The following is a 13,315-nucleotide window of genomic DNA, read 5'->3' on the forward strand; positions in this document are numbered from 1 at the left end:
CTGCCCTTCTGTGTTTCTATCAACCAGGAACACTCTGACAGGCCAAGGAGCTTTTTCCTGGTGTGGAAGCAAAGACACATCCCAAAGCCAACCCCATCCAGGAAGATCAGAGGGAATTTGCAGGCCAGTGAGGGAATGTTGTGTGCTCCCAGTCCCTGCTGGCCCACGAGCAGCTGTGTCAAACACCCTTGGACTGAGTCATTTCAAACCTCTCCTTTAGGGAAGGAAAACATTAAGTCCTCTAATCCTTAATCTGGGGATCACTTGAAGGGACTCTCATGCCATCAGCAGGGACATGGGTTCCTGCTGCTGTTAACCAGTGCACTGCCCACAGCCACTGGCTGCTTAACAGCAGCAGGAGCATCACTTTGGGTCCAGACAGGAGCACAGAAGAACCTGAGACTGGGGGAAGCTTCTTCTTAGACAAAAGCTTTTGTTCCATCAGCTCCACCACAGAGCTTTGGAGAGGCAGCCTCAGCAGTGGTCTCTGCAGGCTCAGGGTTGCTGCTTCATAACAGAATTGTCAGGGTTGGAAGGGACCTCAAGGCTCAGCCAGTTCCAACCCCACTCACACCTCACACCACAGCAGGTTGCTCACAGCCACATCCAGCCTGGCTGCAAAAACCTCCAGGGATGAGGCTTCCACCACCTCCCTGGGCAACCTCTGCCAGTCTCTCACCACCCTCATGGGGAAGAATTTCTTCCCAACATCCAATCTGAATCTCCCCACTTCTAGTTTTACTCCATCCCCCCCAGTCCTTTCACTCCCTAGCACCCTCAAAAGTCCCTCCCCAGCTTTCTTGGAGCCCCCTTCAGATCCTGGAAGGCCACAAGAAGGTCTCCTTGGAGCCTTCTCCTCTCCAGACTGCACAACCCCAACTCTCTCAGTCTCTGCTCCTCATCTGACAGATTCATAGAATGGTTTGGGCTGGAAGGGACCTTGAAGATCATCCAGTTCCAACTCCCCTGCCACAGGGACAGGCTGCAAGGCCTCAGCCTTGAACACCTCCAGGCACTTCTGGGGAGAGAGAGACCCTGGCACAGGTTGCCCAGGGAGGTGGTGGAAGCCTCATCCCTGGAGGTTTTTGCAGCCAGGCTGGAGGTGGCTGTGAGCAACCTGCTGTAGTGTGAGGTGTCCCTGCCCATGGCAGGGGGGTTGGAACTGGCTGAGCCTGGAGGTCCCTTCCAACCCTGACAATTCTCTGATTCTCAGCTCCCTGTTCCAGCATTTTGTTCCAGACCCCATGAACCCTGCAGGCACTGAGACTCCTGGGGGAACATCAAGCCCTGTGCAGGTCCCAGGGCAGTGCCCCCTGGAGGGGCTGGAGACAGGTGGGAGCTGAGGGCTTGGTGAAGCTGGGCACAACCACCCTGCTGCCATGCCTGCCACCCAAAGCCATGGGTAGGGAGGCAGCACCTTGCCATCTGCAGCACAGGGAGGGCAGTCAAGGCTCTCAGCTCCAAGGAGCAGAATGAAGATCCCTTTGTCCCCTGCACTGCAGGATGGGAGGATGCCCATCAGAGCAAGCAGCCAGCAGCACAAACAAGAGCTGGCTGTGATGTGCCTGCTCAAGGAGATGACACACACCACCCAGTGCTACACCCACACAGCCAGCTGGCTCTGGGGCTGGATCCTTCCCCTTCTTGCTTGCTCCAGATCAAATGCAGATGTGTGAAGCCCTCCAGAGCTCTGCTTAGGAGGGGAGAAGGTGGAAGGAGGCAGAAGTAGAGCCTAGGAGGGCCCTCAGCAATGCTGGTGCACTATCTGCTTCCTACAGGAGAGCACTTCCATGACCCCTCACATTCTTGCTCACCTTGCAGGGTCCTCCACCACCCTGGTGTCAGTGCACAGTGGGTTCAGACAGCACCCAGCTATGGGCTAGGTACCCTCAGAGCTGTGTCCACAGGGGAAGAAGGCTAAAAAGCTTTACAGAAAGTCCACCTGCAAAGACCTTAAGCTGCCTGGGCAGGAGCACAGCTCACAGGATGTCAGGGGTTGGAAGGGACCTCTGGAGATCTTCCAGTCCAACCCCCTGCCAGAGCAGGACCATAGAATCCAGCACAGGTCACACAGGAACACATCCAGATGGGGCTGGAAAGTCTCCAGAGAAGGAGACTCCACAACCTCTCTGGGCAGCCTGTTCCAGTGCTCTGTGACCCTCACAGTGAAGAAGTTCCTCCTGATGTTGAACTGGAACCTCCTGTGCTGGAGTTTCCATCCATTGCCCCTTGTCCTATCCCAGGGCACAGTGAGCAGAGGCTGTCCCTGTCCCTTCCTTCCTGACCCCCAGCCCTCAGCTATTGATAGACATTGATCAGATCCCTCTCAGCCTTCTCCTCTCCAGCCTGCACAGCCCCAGGGCTCTCAGCCTCCCCTCCCCAGGCAGTGCTCCAGGCCCTTCAGCATCCTTGGAGCCCTCCCTTGGACTCTCTCCAGCAGATCCCTGTCCCTCCTGAACTGGGGAGCTCAGAACTGGATGCAATATTCCAGGTGTGGCCTCAGCAGGGCAGAGTAAATGGGAAGGAGAACCTCCCTGGCTCTGCTGGCCACACTCCTCTGAATGCAGCCCAGAGCCTGGCAGCCAGCAGCCACAGAGCATTTTATCTCCTGAGCACCAGGCATAAACTGGAACAGAAGAAGTTCCACCTAGACCTGAGGAGAAACTTCTTCAGTTTAAGGGTGGCAGAGCCCTGGAGCAGGCTGCCCAGGGGAGGTTGTGGAGTCTCCATCTCTGAAGACATTCAAAACCCCTCTGGATGTGCTCCTGTGTGAGCTGCCCTGGGTGACCCTGCTCTGGCAGGGGGCTTGCACTTGATCTCCAGAGCTCCCTTCCAACCCCCACCAGTCTGGGATGAAAGTGGCCACAGCCCTTTATCTGCACAACCTCCTGAAGCCAAGATGAAGGTTTCTGAGGTCTAAAGACCAAGCTGGAATCTCTTCAGCAGCACAGTGACAAAGTCACAGCCACCTCACCCAAGCAGGGGTTCCACCAGCACTGACTACTGCTCACAGAACAAAGCCAGTGAAGCCTGCAGGAGATGCTCCACTGCCCACACCCCAGCTGCCACTTGTCTGGGAGGGAGACTCCAGCCAAGGACTCCTTGGGTTGGTTACCTTTCCAGCAGCTGGTCAAGGCTTCCAGCCTTCAAGACTGAGAGTATTTTCAGCTGGAAAAGGCCTTTAAGCTCATCCAGCCCAACCAGCCTCTAATGATGCTAAACCACAGCCCTCAGCACCACAGCTCTGCCTCTTTGAAACACCTCCAGGGATGGGCATTCAACCACCTCCAGGGATGGACATTCAACCACCTCCCTGGGCAGCCTGTGCCAGGCTCTCAGAACCCTTTCACTCAACAAGTTTCTTCTAATGTCCAACCTAAAACCAACCCTGGGACAACTTGAGGTCATTTCCTCTTACCCTACCACCTGATCCTAGGGAGCAGAGGCCAGCCCCCACCTGGCTGCAACCTCCTTTCAGGGAGCTGTAGAGCAATGAGGTCTCCTCTCAGCCTCCTCTTCTCCAGGCTGAACAACCCCAGGTCCCTCAGCTGCTCCTCCCCAGACCTGTTCACCAAACCCTTCACCACCTTTGTTGCCCTTCTCTGGAGAAGAGCAAGCAAGCCTGGAGAGAACAGGCAGGAAGGTCTAAGCTGGCTCCATAGACAGCTCTGCACAGACAACCAAAGGATCAGAAGTGTGAGCAGCAGCACAGGGAGGGGATTCTGCCCTCTGCTCTGCTCTGCTCAGACCCCACCTGCAGCACTGCCTCCAGTTCTGGGGCCCCCAGCACAAGAAGGACCTGAAGCTGCTGGAGAGGGGCCAGAGGAGGCCATGGAGATGCTCAGAGGGCTGGAGAAGCTCCCCTGTGGGGACAGGCTGGGAGGGTTGGGGATGTTCAGCTTGGAGAAGAGAAGGCTCCAGGGAGACCTCAGAGCAGCCTTCCAGTACCTGAAGGGGCTCCAGGAGAGCTGGGGAGGGACTTTGGTCAAGGGCTGGAAATAATGGGGGTTGGATTAGGTGACCTCTATCATCCACATGACCTCTAGAGGCCCCTTCCAACCCACTGCATTCTATGACTCTCTGATTCTCATGGGGAACTTCTTGTCCCCCAGCACTCCCAAGTTCTTCTTGAAGCTGCTTCCCAGCAGGTCCCCCCTCACCTGTCCTGCTGCTACCCTTACTCCACCTCCATGACCTAAAGCTCTGAGAGGCTGAGACTTCTTATTCCTACCCTGAAGGCCAAGCTGACCATGCCCCTGCCCAGCTCTGATGCTGTTGGCTCAGACACAAGAATGAAAACAGCTTCAAGTGAATGGGACCAATAAAACACAGTGAAGCAGAGATGGAGAGCATCAGATGAAGGAGGGAAATCTCCTACCAGCAGCAGCAGGTGTGCAAGAAGCAGCAGAGTCCTCATCTGCCCTGATCACAATCCAGAGCCTACAGGAGGGCCATGGGCAGTGCCAGCCACCACCCAGAGGGGAGATGCTGAGGGACACAACACATCTGGCCAGCCCTCACTTCTGCAAGCATCACCCCTCACAGTGCTGAGAGCTGCTAAGAGAGTGCCAAACATCACCCTACAAGAAAGCTGGGGAGGGACTTTTGAGGCTATCAGGGAGTGACAGGACTGGGGGGAATGGAATAAAGCTGGAAGTGGGGAGATTCAGACTGGATGTGAGGAAGAAGTTCTTCCCCAGGAGAGTGGTGAGAGCCTGGAATGGGTTGTGCAGGGAGGTGGTTGAGGCCCCATCCCTGGAGGTGTTTGCAGCCAGGCTGGATGAGGCTGTGGCCAGCCTGATCTAGTGTGAGGTGTCCCTGGCCATGGCAGGGGGGTTGGAACTGGCTGAGCCTTGTGCTCCCTTCCAACCCTGACTGATTCTATGATCATCAGTCACTTCAGATGAGGCAAGCCAAGGAGAGTCTCTTCTCTACAACTGCAGGAGTTTGCCATCTAAAAACCACTTTTGGACCTGAAGTTCTGTAGTTGCCTTTCAGTTGCTGCTCTTGTAGCTTCCAGCAAGCCCAAGGTCACATCAGAAGTGTGAGCAGCAGCACAGGGAGGGGATTCTGCCCCTCTGCTCTGCTCTGAGCCCACCTGCAGCACTGTCTCCAGCACAGGAAAGACCTGGAGCTGCTGGAGTTGGTTCAGAGCAAGCTGTAAAGATGATCAGAGGGCTGGAGAACCTCCCCTGTGGGGACAGGCTGGGAGAGTTGGGGCTGTTCAGCCTGGAGAAGAGAAGGCTCCAGGGAGACCTTAGAGCAGCCTTCCAGTACCTAAAGGGGCTCCAGGAGAGCTGGGGAGGGACTTGTGACAAGGGCTGGGAGTGACAGGATGAGAGACAATGGCTTTGAGCTGGGAGAGAGGAGATTGAGACTGGAGATGAAGAAGAAATTCTTACAGTGAGGGTGGGGAGACACTGAACAGGCTGCCCAGGGAGATTGTGGATGCTCCATCCCTGGAGGTGTTCAAGGCCAGGCTGGATGAGGCCTTGAGCAAGCTGGGCTGGTGGGAGGTGTCCCTGCCCATGGCAGAGGGTTGGGACTGGAAGATCTTGAAGGTCCCTTCCAACCCAACCCATTCTATCAATCAATGAATCACCAGTGCCCAAAAGACAACTCTGAGATCAGCTGGTGAACAAAGCCTGGGCAGACAGGGCTTGCCCAGACAGATTGTGAAGGTGATTTGGTGTTCCAAAAGGTCTCTCCTGTGAGTCAGCCACCCTCAGCCTCAAGAAGCAGTGCAAGAAGGAAGGGGAAACTAAAATGAAGACAACTCACATCACCCTTGCTGCACTTTCAGGGCTGGTCACCATTCCAAAGGGCTACTGGCTAAGCTCACAACATCTCAGGGCTCTTGAAGAGCCCTTCCCTAAGACTTTTCTTTCACTGAATGATTTTGGTTGGAGGAGACCTTCAAGTTCATCAGGTCCAACCACTAACCCAGCACTGCCAGGGCACCACCAAACCATGGTACTCAGCACCACATCTCCACAGCTTAGAAACCCTTCCAAGGATGGGGACTCCACCACTGCCCTGAGCAGCCTGGGCCAGACCTTGACAACCCTCCAGGGGAAGAAATTGTTCCTCATGTCCAACCTGAACCTCCCCTGGGGCAGCTTGAGGCCATTTCCTCTCATCCTGTCACTTATTACTAGTAGGAAGAGCCCAACCCCCACCTGGCTCCAGCCTCCTCTCCGGGAGCTGCAGAGAGCAATGAGTTCTCCTCTCAGCCTCCTCTTCTCCAGGCTGAACACCCCCAGCTCCCTCAGCTGCTCCCCCCCAGCCCTGTTCTCTAGACCCTTCAGCAGCTTTCTTACCTTTGTCTGGACCTGCTCCCAACCCCCAAATGTCCTTGGAGTGAAGGACCCAAAACTGCCCCCAGGATTCAAGACTTGGCCTCAGTAGTGCCCAGGTCATGAGGACAATTCCTGCCTCAGCCCTGCTGGCCACAGACCCCAGCAGAGGATTCAGTTGCTGTGTGCTCCACAACAGCCTTCATGTCACTTTTGTGGAGGTCAAAAAAAAAAAATAAAATAAAATAGCCATTTCTAACCAAGTCCACCCCTGGCTGTTGCTCTTTGGCCAACTGAGAGGAACCCAGCATGGTCTCAGCAGTCAGTGGCTTTCCCCTAAAGCTCATCAAGCCTCAGCAGGACCTTAAAGCAGCCTGAGCTGCTGCAGCCTCACCAGTTAGCCCAGTTAATGTGTACTGGCCACACTGCTGCCTGTCCACAGCTGAAGGTCAGATGTGTGACTCAAGTCTACCACTCCAAGGTCCTGAGGCCAGGTTCCAGGGAGCTAACCCAAGGCAGGAACCGTTAGGAGGTTGGAAGCAGGGCAGCAGAGCACTTCCTGCCAGCAGCCAGCCTGCCCTCACCCCGCTCCTGGCTGCAGGAAGGAAGCCCTGCTCCCTGCTCCTGCCTCATGCTGCCTCAGACCCCAGCACCACCACAGCCCAGTCTGAGCAGAGCACAGGGAGCAGGCTGGCAGGCACACAGCCCTGCTGCAGGGCTCCAGCAGGAGGCTGAGCAGCGCTCGAGCTGTGTGCACAATGCAGCCATGGGATGCCAGCATACCCTCTCCACCTTGGCACTAGGAAATGGTTTCTCCAGAGCCTTCCCCAGCCCCCTGGGAAGTGCTACTACAGCAGCTTGTGCTCCTTGCTCCCTTCCACCCACCACAGATGGGCTGCCCAGCACTCCTCCTGGAGAAGCCTTCCCACCTCATCCTTTTGTCTGGCAGAACGCAGCCGCTCAGCCCCGCTCTGCTCTGCTCCCCTGGGACTCTCCAGAGGGCAGGGGTTCTGTGTCCCTTCCCCTCTTCCCTGCCCTCTGCACTAACCTGCTCACTGGCCACGCAGGACAAGAGCCTGCCAGGCTGCTGAGCCCACAGCCTCGTGCCAGGGCAGGCCTGCAGTGCCCCACGCTGCTCTCCTCCTCCACCCACAGCAGCCATTTGCTGCAGTTGTGCCTGAAGCCTGGGCAGCAGCAGGCTGCCTCTCAGCATCACAGAGTCCAGCCCTCCACACCCACCAGCACAGCTGATGCTGCTCAGCCACAGCACAGACACAGCCCCTCTGCAGAGCTGGGATCCCCCAAGCCACAGCCCCTCTGCAGAGCTTGGGTCCCCCAAGCCACAGCCCCTCTGCAGAGCTGGGGTCCCCCAAGCCACAGCCCCTCTGCAGAGTTGGGATCCCCCCAATCCACAGCCCCTCTGCAGAGCTGGGATCCCCCAAGCCACAGCCCCTCTGCAGAGCTGGGGTCCCCCAAGCCACAGTCCCTCTGCAGAGCTGGGGTCCCCCAAGCCACAACCCCTCTGCAGAGCTGGGGTCCCCCAAGCCACAGCCCCTCTGCAGAGCTGGGATCCCCCCAATCCACAGCCCCTCTGCAGAGCTGGGATCCCCCAAGCCACAGCCCTTCTGCAGAGCTGGGGTCCCCCCAGTCCACAGCTCCTCTGCAGAGCTGGGGTCCCCCAAGCCACAGTCCCTCTGCAGAGCTGGGGTCCCCCCAAGCCACAGTCCCTCTGCAGAGCTGGGGTCCCCCCAATCCACAGCCCCTCTGCAGAGCTGGGGTCCCCCCAAGCCACAGTCCCTCTGCAGAGCTGGGGTCCCCCAAGCCACAGCTCCTCTGCAGAGCTGGGGTCCCCCCAAGCCACAGTCCCTCTGCAGAGCTGGGGTCCCCCAAGCCACAGCTCCTCTGCAGAGCTGGGGTCCCCCCAAGCCACAGCCCCTCTGCAGAGCTGGGGTCCCCCCAAGCCACAGCCCCTTTGCAGAGCTGGGGTCCCCCCAAGCCACAGTCCCTCTGCAGAGCTGGGGTCCCCCAAGCCACAGCCCCTCTGCAGAGCTGGGGTCCCCCCAAGCCACAGTCCCTCTGCAGAGCTGGGGTCCCCCCAAGCCACAGCCCCTCTGCAGAGCTGGGGTCCCCCCAAGCCTAGCGTTGCCCTCCCAGAGGACCTTCAGGGGAGCTCAAGGACTGTGCCATACCCACAGGACACGCAGGTGCCCTGCAGTCATCCTCCCTCCACCCTGCCCAGGTGACTTCTCTCCTGCAGAAGACCACCTTGCCTGGTCACCACCACATGCCCTCCCCCCAGGAGGTCCATGGGGAGCCACGTGCCCTGCTGCCCAGGCAGCACCGCCGGGGGCTTGGCAGAGCTCCACCTGCAAACAGCCTCCCCAGCTAACGGCTATCGATCCCCAGCCCTGAGCTGGCGTGGGTGGGCAGCCCTCTGTGGAGCTGAGCCAGACTGGAAGGCAGCTGGCATCCAGCACGGGCACTGCAGGCAAGGAAGGGAGCTGCTGGGGCTGCCTGGCCCCTGCATTGGTGGCGATGCCAAGCCTAAGGCCAACACCTGCCCTGGGGACCAGCAGGGAGGGTCCTGCTTGCCAACAGGCTGACTGCACCTCCAGGCAGCACAGAGGTGACAAGGGACACGACCAAGGTCATGCACCCACACCCTGGGCTCGGCTTTGCACCCATTCTGCTCCTTCTGGTAGGCAAAGGGACCACCTGCTGAGGTTCAGGGAGGCTGCCCAGCAAAGCTGTCCCATTTAGGGGGCAGGAGGAGCAGCCCTGCTCCCACAGCAGCAACGTGACTGCAGGGACCAGTTGCAGCAAAGAAGGAGCTAGAAGTTCTGACAGATGGACAGCATGGTTTGGAAGAGGCTGCTGGGATGGCTGTGGCCAGCAAGAGCCCCAGCAGACCATTTCCATGACCAGCAGGATGGAGACTCCCTTTTCACAGGAAGTGCCATGGAAAAGACAAGGAGGGATGGGGACAAGTTACTGATGGGGAGATTCCCATTGGACTCCAGAAGAAAATGTTTCCTTGTGAGAAGAGTCAGAGATTGGAATCATCTCCCAAGGGAAGTAGTGGACTGCCCTACATTGGGCAGCTTTCAGACTCAGCTTGTCAGGCTGCTGGGCCAGCTCATTGCAACTAGACTGTGACCTAGAAAGGTTGCACCAGATGATCCTAAAGGGGGTCCTTCCCAACCTGGCATTCCAGGATCCTAGGATTTCCATGACAAACCATTAAAATGGCCACTCTGCTCCCAGGCAGGCAGGGCTGAGCCTTGCTGAGCACCACACCCATGAGGTGCCCACCACCACCACAGCAAGCCGGAGCTGCAGCAGAAGACAGCTCCATAATGCACAGCATCACCAGGCCAGGCTCCAGGGCAAAGCACTTCCCAGCAGGGCCTTAGGGAAGCAAGAGGATGAGGGCAGCTTTGGAGGGCAGGAGACAAAACCCAGCCTTGAGCAGGGGAATGCTTCTGCATCACCTCCGGCAGCCGCAGCCTGCATGCTCTCTGCTACCACCTGGGTGCATTGCAGCTTGGACCATGGCATATGACATCACCAGGCGTTGCCACGGAAATGAGTGCCAGGTCAGCAGCCTCCTGCACCAGGGGCTGGGAGAGCACCCAGCCTGAGGTGTCCATCAGCACCGGACAGACAGACTGACCAGGCTGGGGCAGGGCTGCAGAACAAAGCTCTGCCTTTGTGTGCCCTGCAGGGAGGTGTCGGTGCTGCCAAGCCTCGCCCTGGGCCTGGGCATGGCATCCAGAGTCAGAGAATGGGTTGGGTTGGAAGGGACCTTAGAGATCAGCCACTTCCAACCCCCCTGCCATGGGCAGGGACACCTCCCACCAGCCCAGGTTGCTCAAGGCCTCATCCAACCTGGCCTTGAACACCTCCAGGCAGGGGTCATCCATGACATCTCCCTGGGCAATGTCTTCCAGTCTCTCCCCACCCTCACTCTCAAAAATTTCTTCCTCATCTCCAGTCTCAATCTCTCTTCCTCAAGCTTCAATCCATTGCCCCTCGTCCTGTCACTCCAAGCCCTTGTCCAAATTCCCTTCCTGCCTTTCTTCCAGACCCAGGTTCTGTTTCCTCAGGGTCAGCAATGACCAGCAGGGATAAGAGACACAGCACCCGGACAGCACCTCGGGCTTCACCCTCAGCCTTGGCTAAAGCAGGGCAGGGAAACAGTCCTGCTGGGAAGGGTGCAGGCAGGGCTGTGTGCATCCCAGCCACATCCCAGCCGGCTTTGTCCCGGCGGCGGCAGCTGCATTATCCGTAGGAAATGAGCTGTGGGATCTGCTCACGCAGCAGGCTCCGGCTAAAGCCCGGCGGTGCCGCCGGCAGCCAGCGCCACAAAAGCCCCCGGGGCGAGGCAGGGGGGACAGCCGGGGTGACAGCTTCAAGGTGACAACATCTGGCTGCCATTAGCCGTGTCTCAGCGCTGGCTGCCGGGCGGGGCCGGGCTGCTCGATAAACGCCAAGGTTATCGACTCCAATGGTGCAATCCGGGCAAGGCAAGAGAGAGCTGCACCCAGGCTTGAACTGCGCCATTCCCAGCTCGGCATTGCCTGCCCGATCCGCCTGGGATGGACACCCCCTACCCCGGGGGGGCCTCTTTGCGAAGGGCTGAGGAGCTGCCTGAGGAGGCAAGCAGCAAGCCCAGTTTTCCCCTTTAAAGCACCCCCCCCTCCCTCCACCCAGTCTAGCCTCTCTGCAATATGACAAATGCAGAATCTTCTGGAATGACTTGATCCTGCCTCCCACGATTGCTTTGTTTGCAAGATCAGATCAGAGATATGGGGTTGGGTGGTTGGGTTTGGGGTTTTTTGGGTTTGGTTTGTTGTTTGTTTTTTTTTTTTTTTTTTTGGTGGTGGATTTTTGGGTTTGGTTGGGGTGTTTTTTGATTTTCTTTTTTTTTGGCTATGCCCTCCCCCCCTCGTTCTCCTTTCCTTTTCCTCCTCTTCTTATATTGTCAAAATGTCAGCATTGAAGGGGAGCACTCAGTGTCACAAACCAGCTCAGCCTGCTATATGCAGAGTCTTTATTTTAGGAGCGTGAAATGAATACAAGATGACTCAATTCTCGAGCTCTCCGACCCAGAGCAGGGCAAAGAAGAGCTTTTGGCAGCCCATGGACTCCCCATTTTTTTTTTTTTTGGGGGGGGGGGTGTCATGACTGCACAACCACCCAAACCTCCCCCTCCCCCCCAAAAAAATCTCACCAACCACACCGAGGAAGGGATGAAGGCAACGATGTGGGCAGCGAGGGAGAGCTCTGCAGGCAAACCACCACCACCCCACCCCCGCCCCCAGCCCCATCGCAGGGTTCCACACAGGGCTTGGCAGGACCCCCCCCCCCCCCAACCCCACCAAGGCGATGTGACCCCCCCCCCCACACACACATCTCCCAAACCCTGCTCCAGGGAGCGCTGCATCCCAGGGCTGGCTCCTCTGGCCCCCTCCCCCCCAAGCCAACGCCGCGCTGGGGCAGGGCTGTGGGGATGGGGACAGGACAGAGGGGTCTGGTGTGGGGGCAGAGGAGACAGGGGGACAGGGAGGTGATGGTGGGGGGCTCTGAGGCGGGGAATGCAGCGTGTGGGGCTGGGTGGGGGCTTTAGGGCTGTTAAGAGGGCTGTGGGGAATGGCTCCAGGGCAGGAAAGAGAGATGTGGGGGGAAGCAGGGGAGGGGAGAGGCTATGGGGGGGAGCAGTAGGGCAAGGAAAGGATGCATGGAGGGCTCTAGGATAGAGGAGAGGAGGCGTGGGGAGTCTAGGGCAGGGGAGAGGGGGTGAGTGGCTCTCCAGGGGAGAGGAGAGGGATGTGTGGGGCAGAGTAGGGGGCTCCAGAGGATGCATGGGGCAGAGTGGGAGGCTCTAAGGTAGAGAAGAGGATGTATGGGGCAGAGTGGGAGGCTCTAAGGTAGAGAAGAGGATGTATGGGGCAGAGTGGGGGGTTCTAGGGTAGAGAAAAGGATGCGTGGGGCAGAGTGGGGGGCACTACGGCAGAAAAAAGGATGCGTGGGGCAGAGTGGGGGGCACTACGGCAGAAAAAAGGATGCGTGGGGCAGAGTGGGGGGCACTAGGGCAGAAAAAAGGATGCGTGGGGCAGAGTGGGGGGCACTAGGGTAGAAAAAAGGATGCATGCAGGGCTCTAGGGTACAAAAGAAGGATTCGTGGGGCTGAGTGAGGGTCTCTAAGGTAGAGAAGAGAATGCATGTGGCACAGTGGGGGGTTCCAGATTAGAGAATAGGATGCGGGGAGGGCTCTAAGGTAGATAAGAGGATGCGTGGGGCAGAGCGAGAGGTTCTAGGGCAGGAGAGAGAGAGAGATGCGTGGGGCTGGGTGGGGGCTGCAGAAGAGGGTAAAAGATGCGTGGGGACGCGGGGGGATGGCTCTAGGGCATGGTCCAGAGGGGTATTCCCTGGGCTGTGAAAGCCCAAAAGGGAGCGGGACGGGAGGGGAACACCACGGCAAGGCAGAGGGGAGCGCGGAAGCTCAGCCCCGGTGCCGGCGGGGTGGGAATGGAAAGGGTTTGAGGAAGGAGAAGGAGAGGCGGCCACGGGACGGGACTCACGTTCTTCATGGCGGCCGCCATGTCGTCGTATCGCTCGGCTTGCTCGGCCAACCGGGCCTTCTGCACCAGCTGCTCACGGTCCACCATCTTCACGGGGCCGGGGAAAGGGCGAGGAAAGCTCCGGGATGAAGAGGAGGAGGAAGAGGAAGGGTGGCTTCGGGAGAAAGGAGGAGGAGGAGGAAGGAAGGAAGGAAAAGAGGAAGGAGGAGGAGAACAGGCGCTGCTGCGGCTTGAGGCGACGGCGGCTGCAGCCGGTGCTGTGCGTGCGCCGCGGGGCCACCACAACCCCCCTGCGCCCGCCCCGCCCCGCTCCGCCCCACCGGCGGCCGGTACCGCGCGGGGCACGACGGGAGATGGAGTCCTGCGGGGGGGAGGCGGAGGGAACCCTGTTCCCTCCGCTACCCCCCCGCAGGACTCCATCTCCCGTCGTGCCCC

The 13,315-nt window shown here is 58.6% G+C and overlaps 1 protein-coding gene across 2 annotated transcripts in view; it reads right to left on the reverse strand.

Annotated features, from left to right (window-relative positions):
- Positions 1 to 13,112, reverse strand: part of YWHAG (tyrosine 3-monooxygenase/tryptophan 5-monooxygenase activation protein gamma) — a 33,493-nt gene extending 20,381 nt beyond the window's left edge. Inside the window, exon 1 of one of the 2 annotated variants that reach the window (XM_054394127.1) lies at positions 12,881 to 13,112. In XM_054394127.1, coding sequence (XP_054250102.1) covers positions 12,881 to 12,967 — 87 coding nt within the window. In that variant the 5' untranslated portion in view covers positions 12,968 to 13,112. Of the gene's footprint in view, positions 1 to 12,871 lie in introns of both variants that reach the window. The other variant, XM_054394128.1, reaches the window with a different exon arrangement.
- Between the last annotated feature and the right edge of the window lie 203 nt (positions 13,113 to 13,315).

Source organism: Indicator indicator, chromosome 30 (genome assembly GCF_027791375.1).
Source record: "Indicator indicator isolate 239-I01 chromosome 30, UM_Iind_1.1, whole genome shotgun sequence".
Classification (NCBI taxonomy): Eukaryota; Metazoa; Chordata; class Aves; order Piciformes; family Indicatoridae; genus Indicator; species Indicator indicator.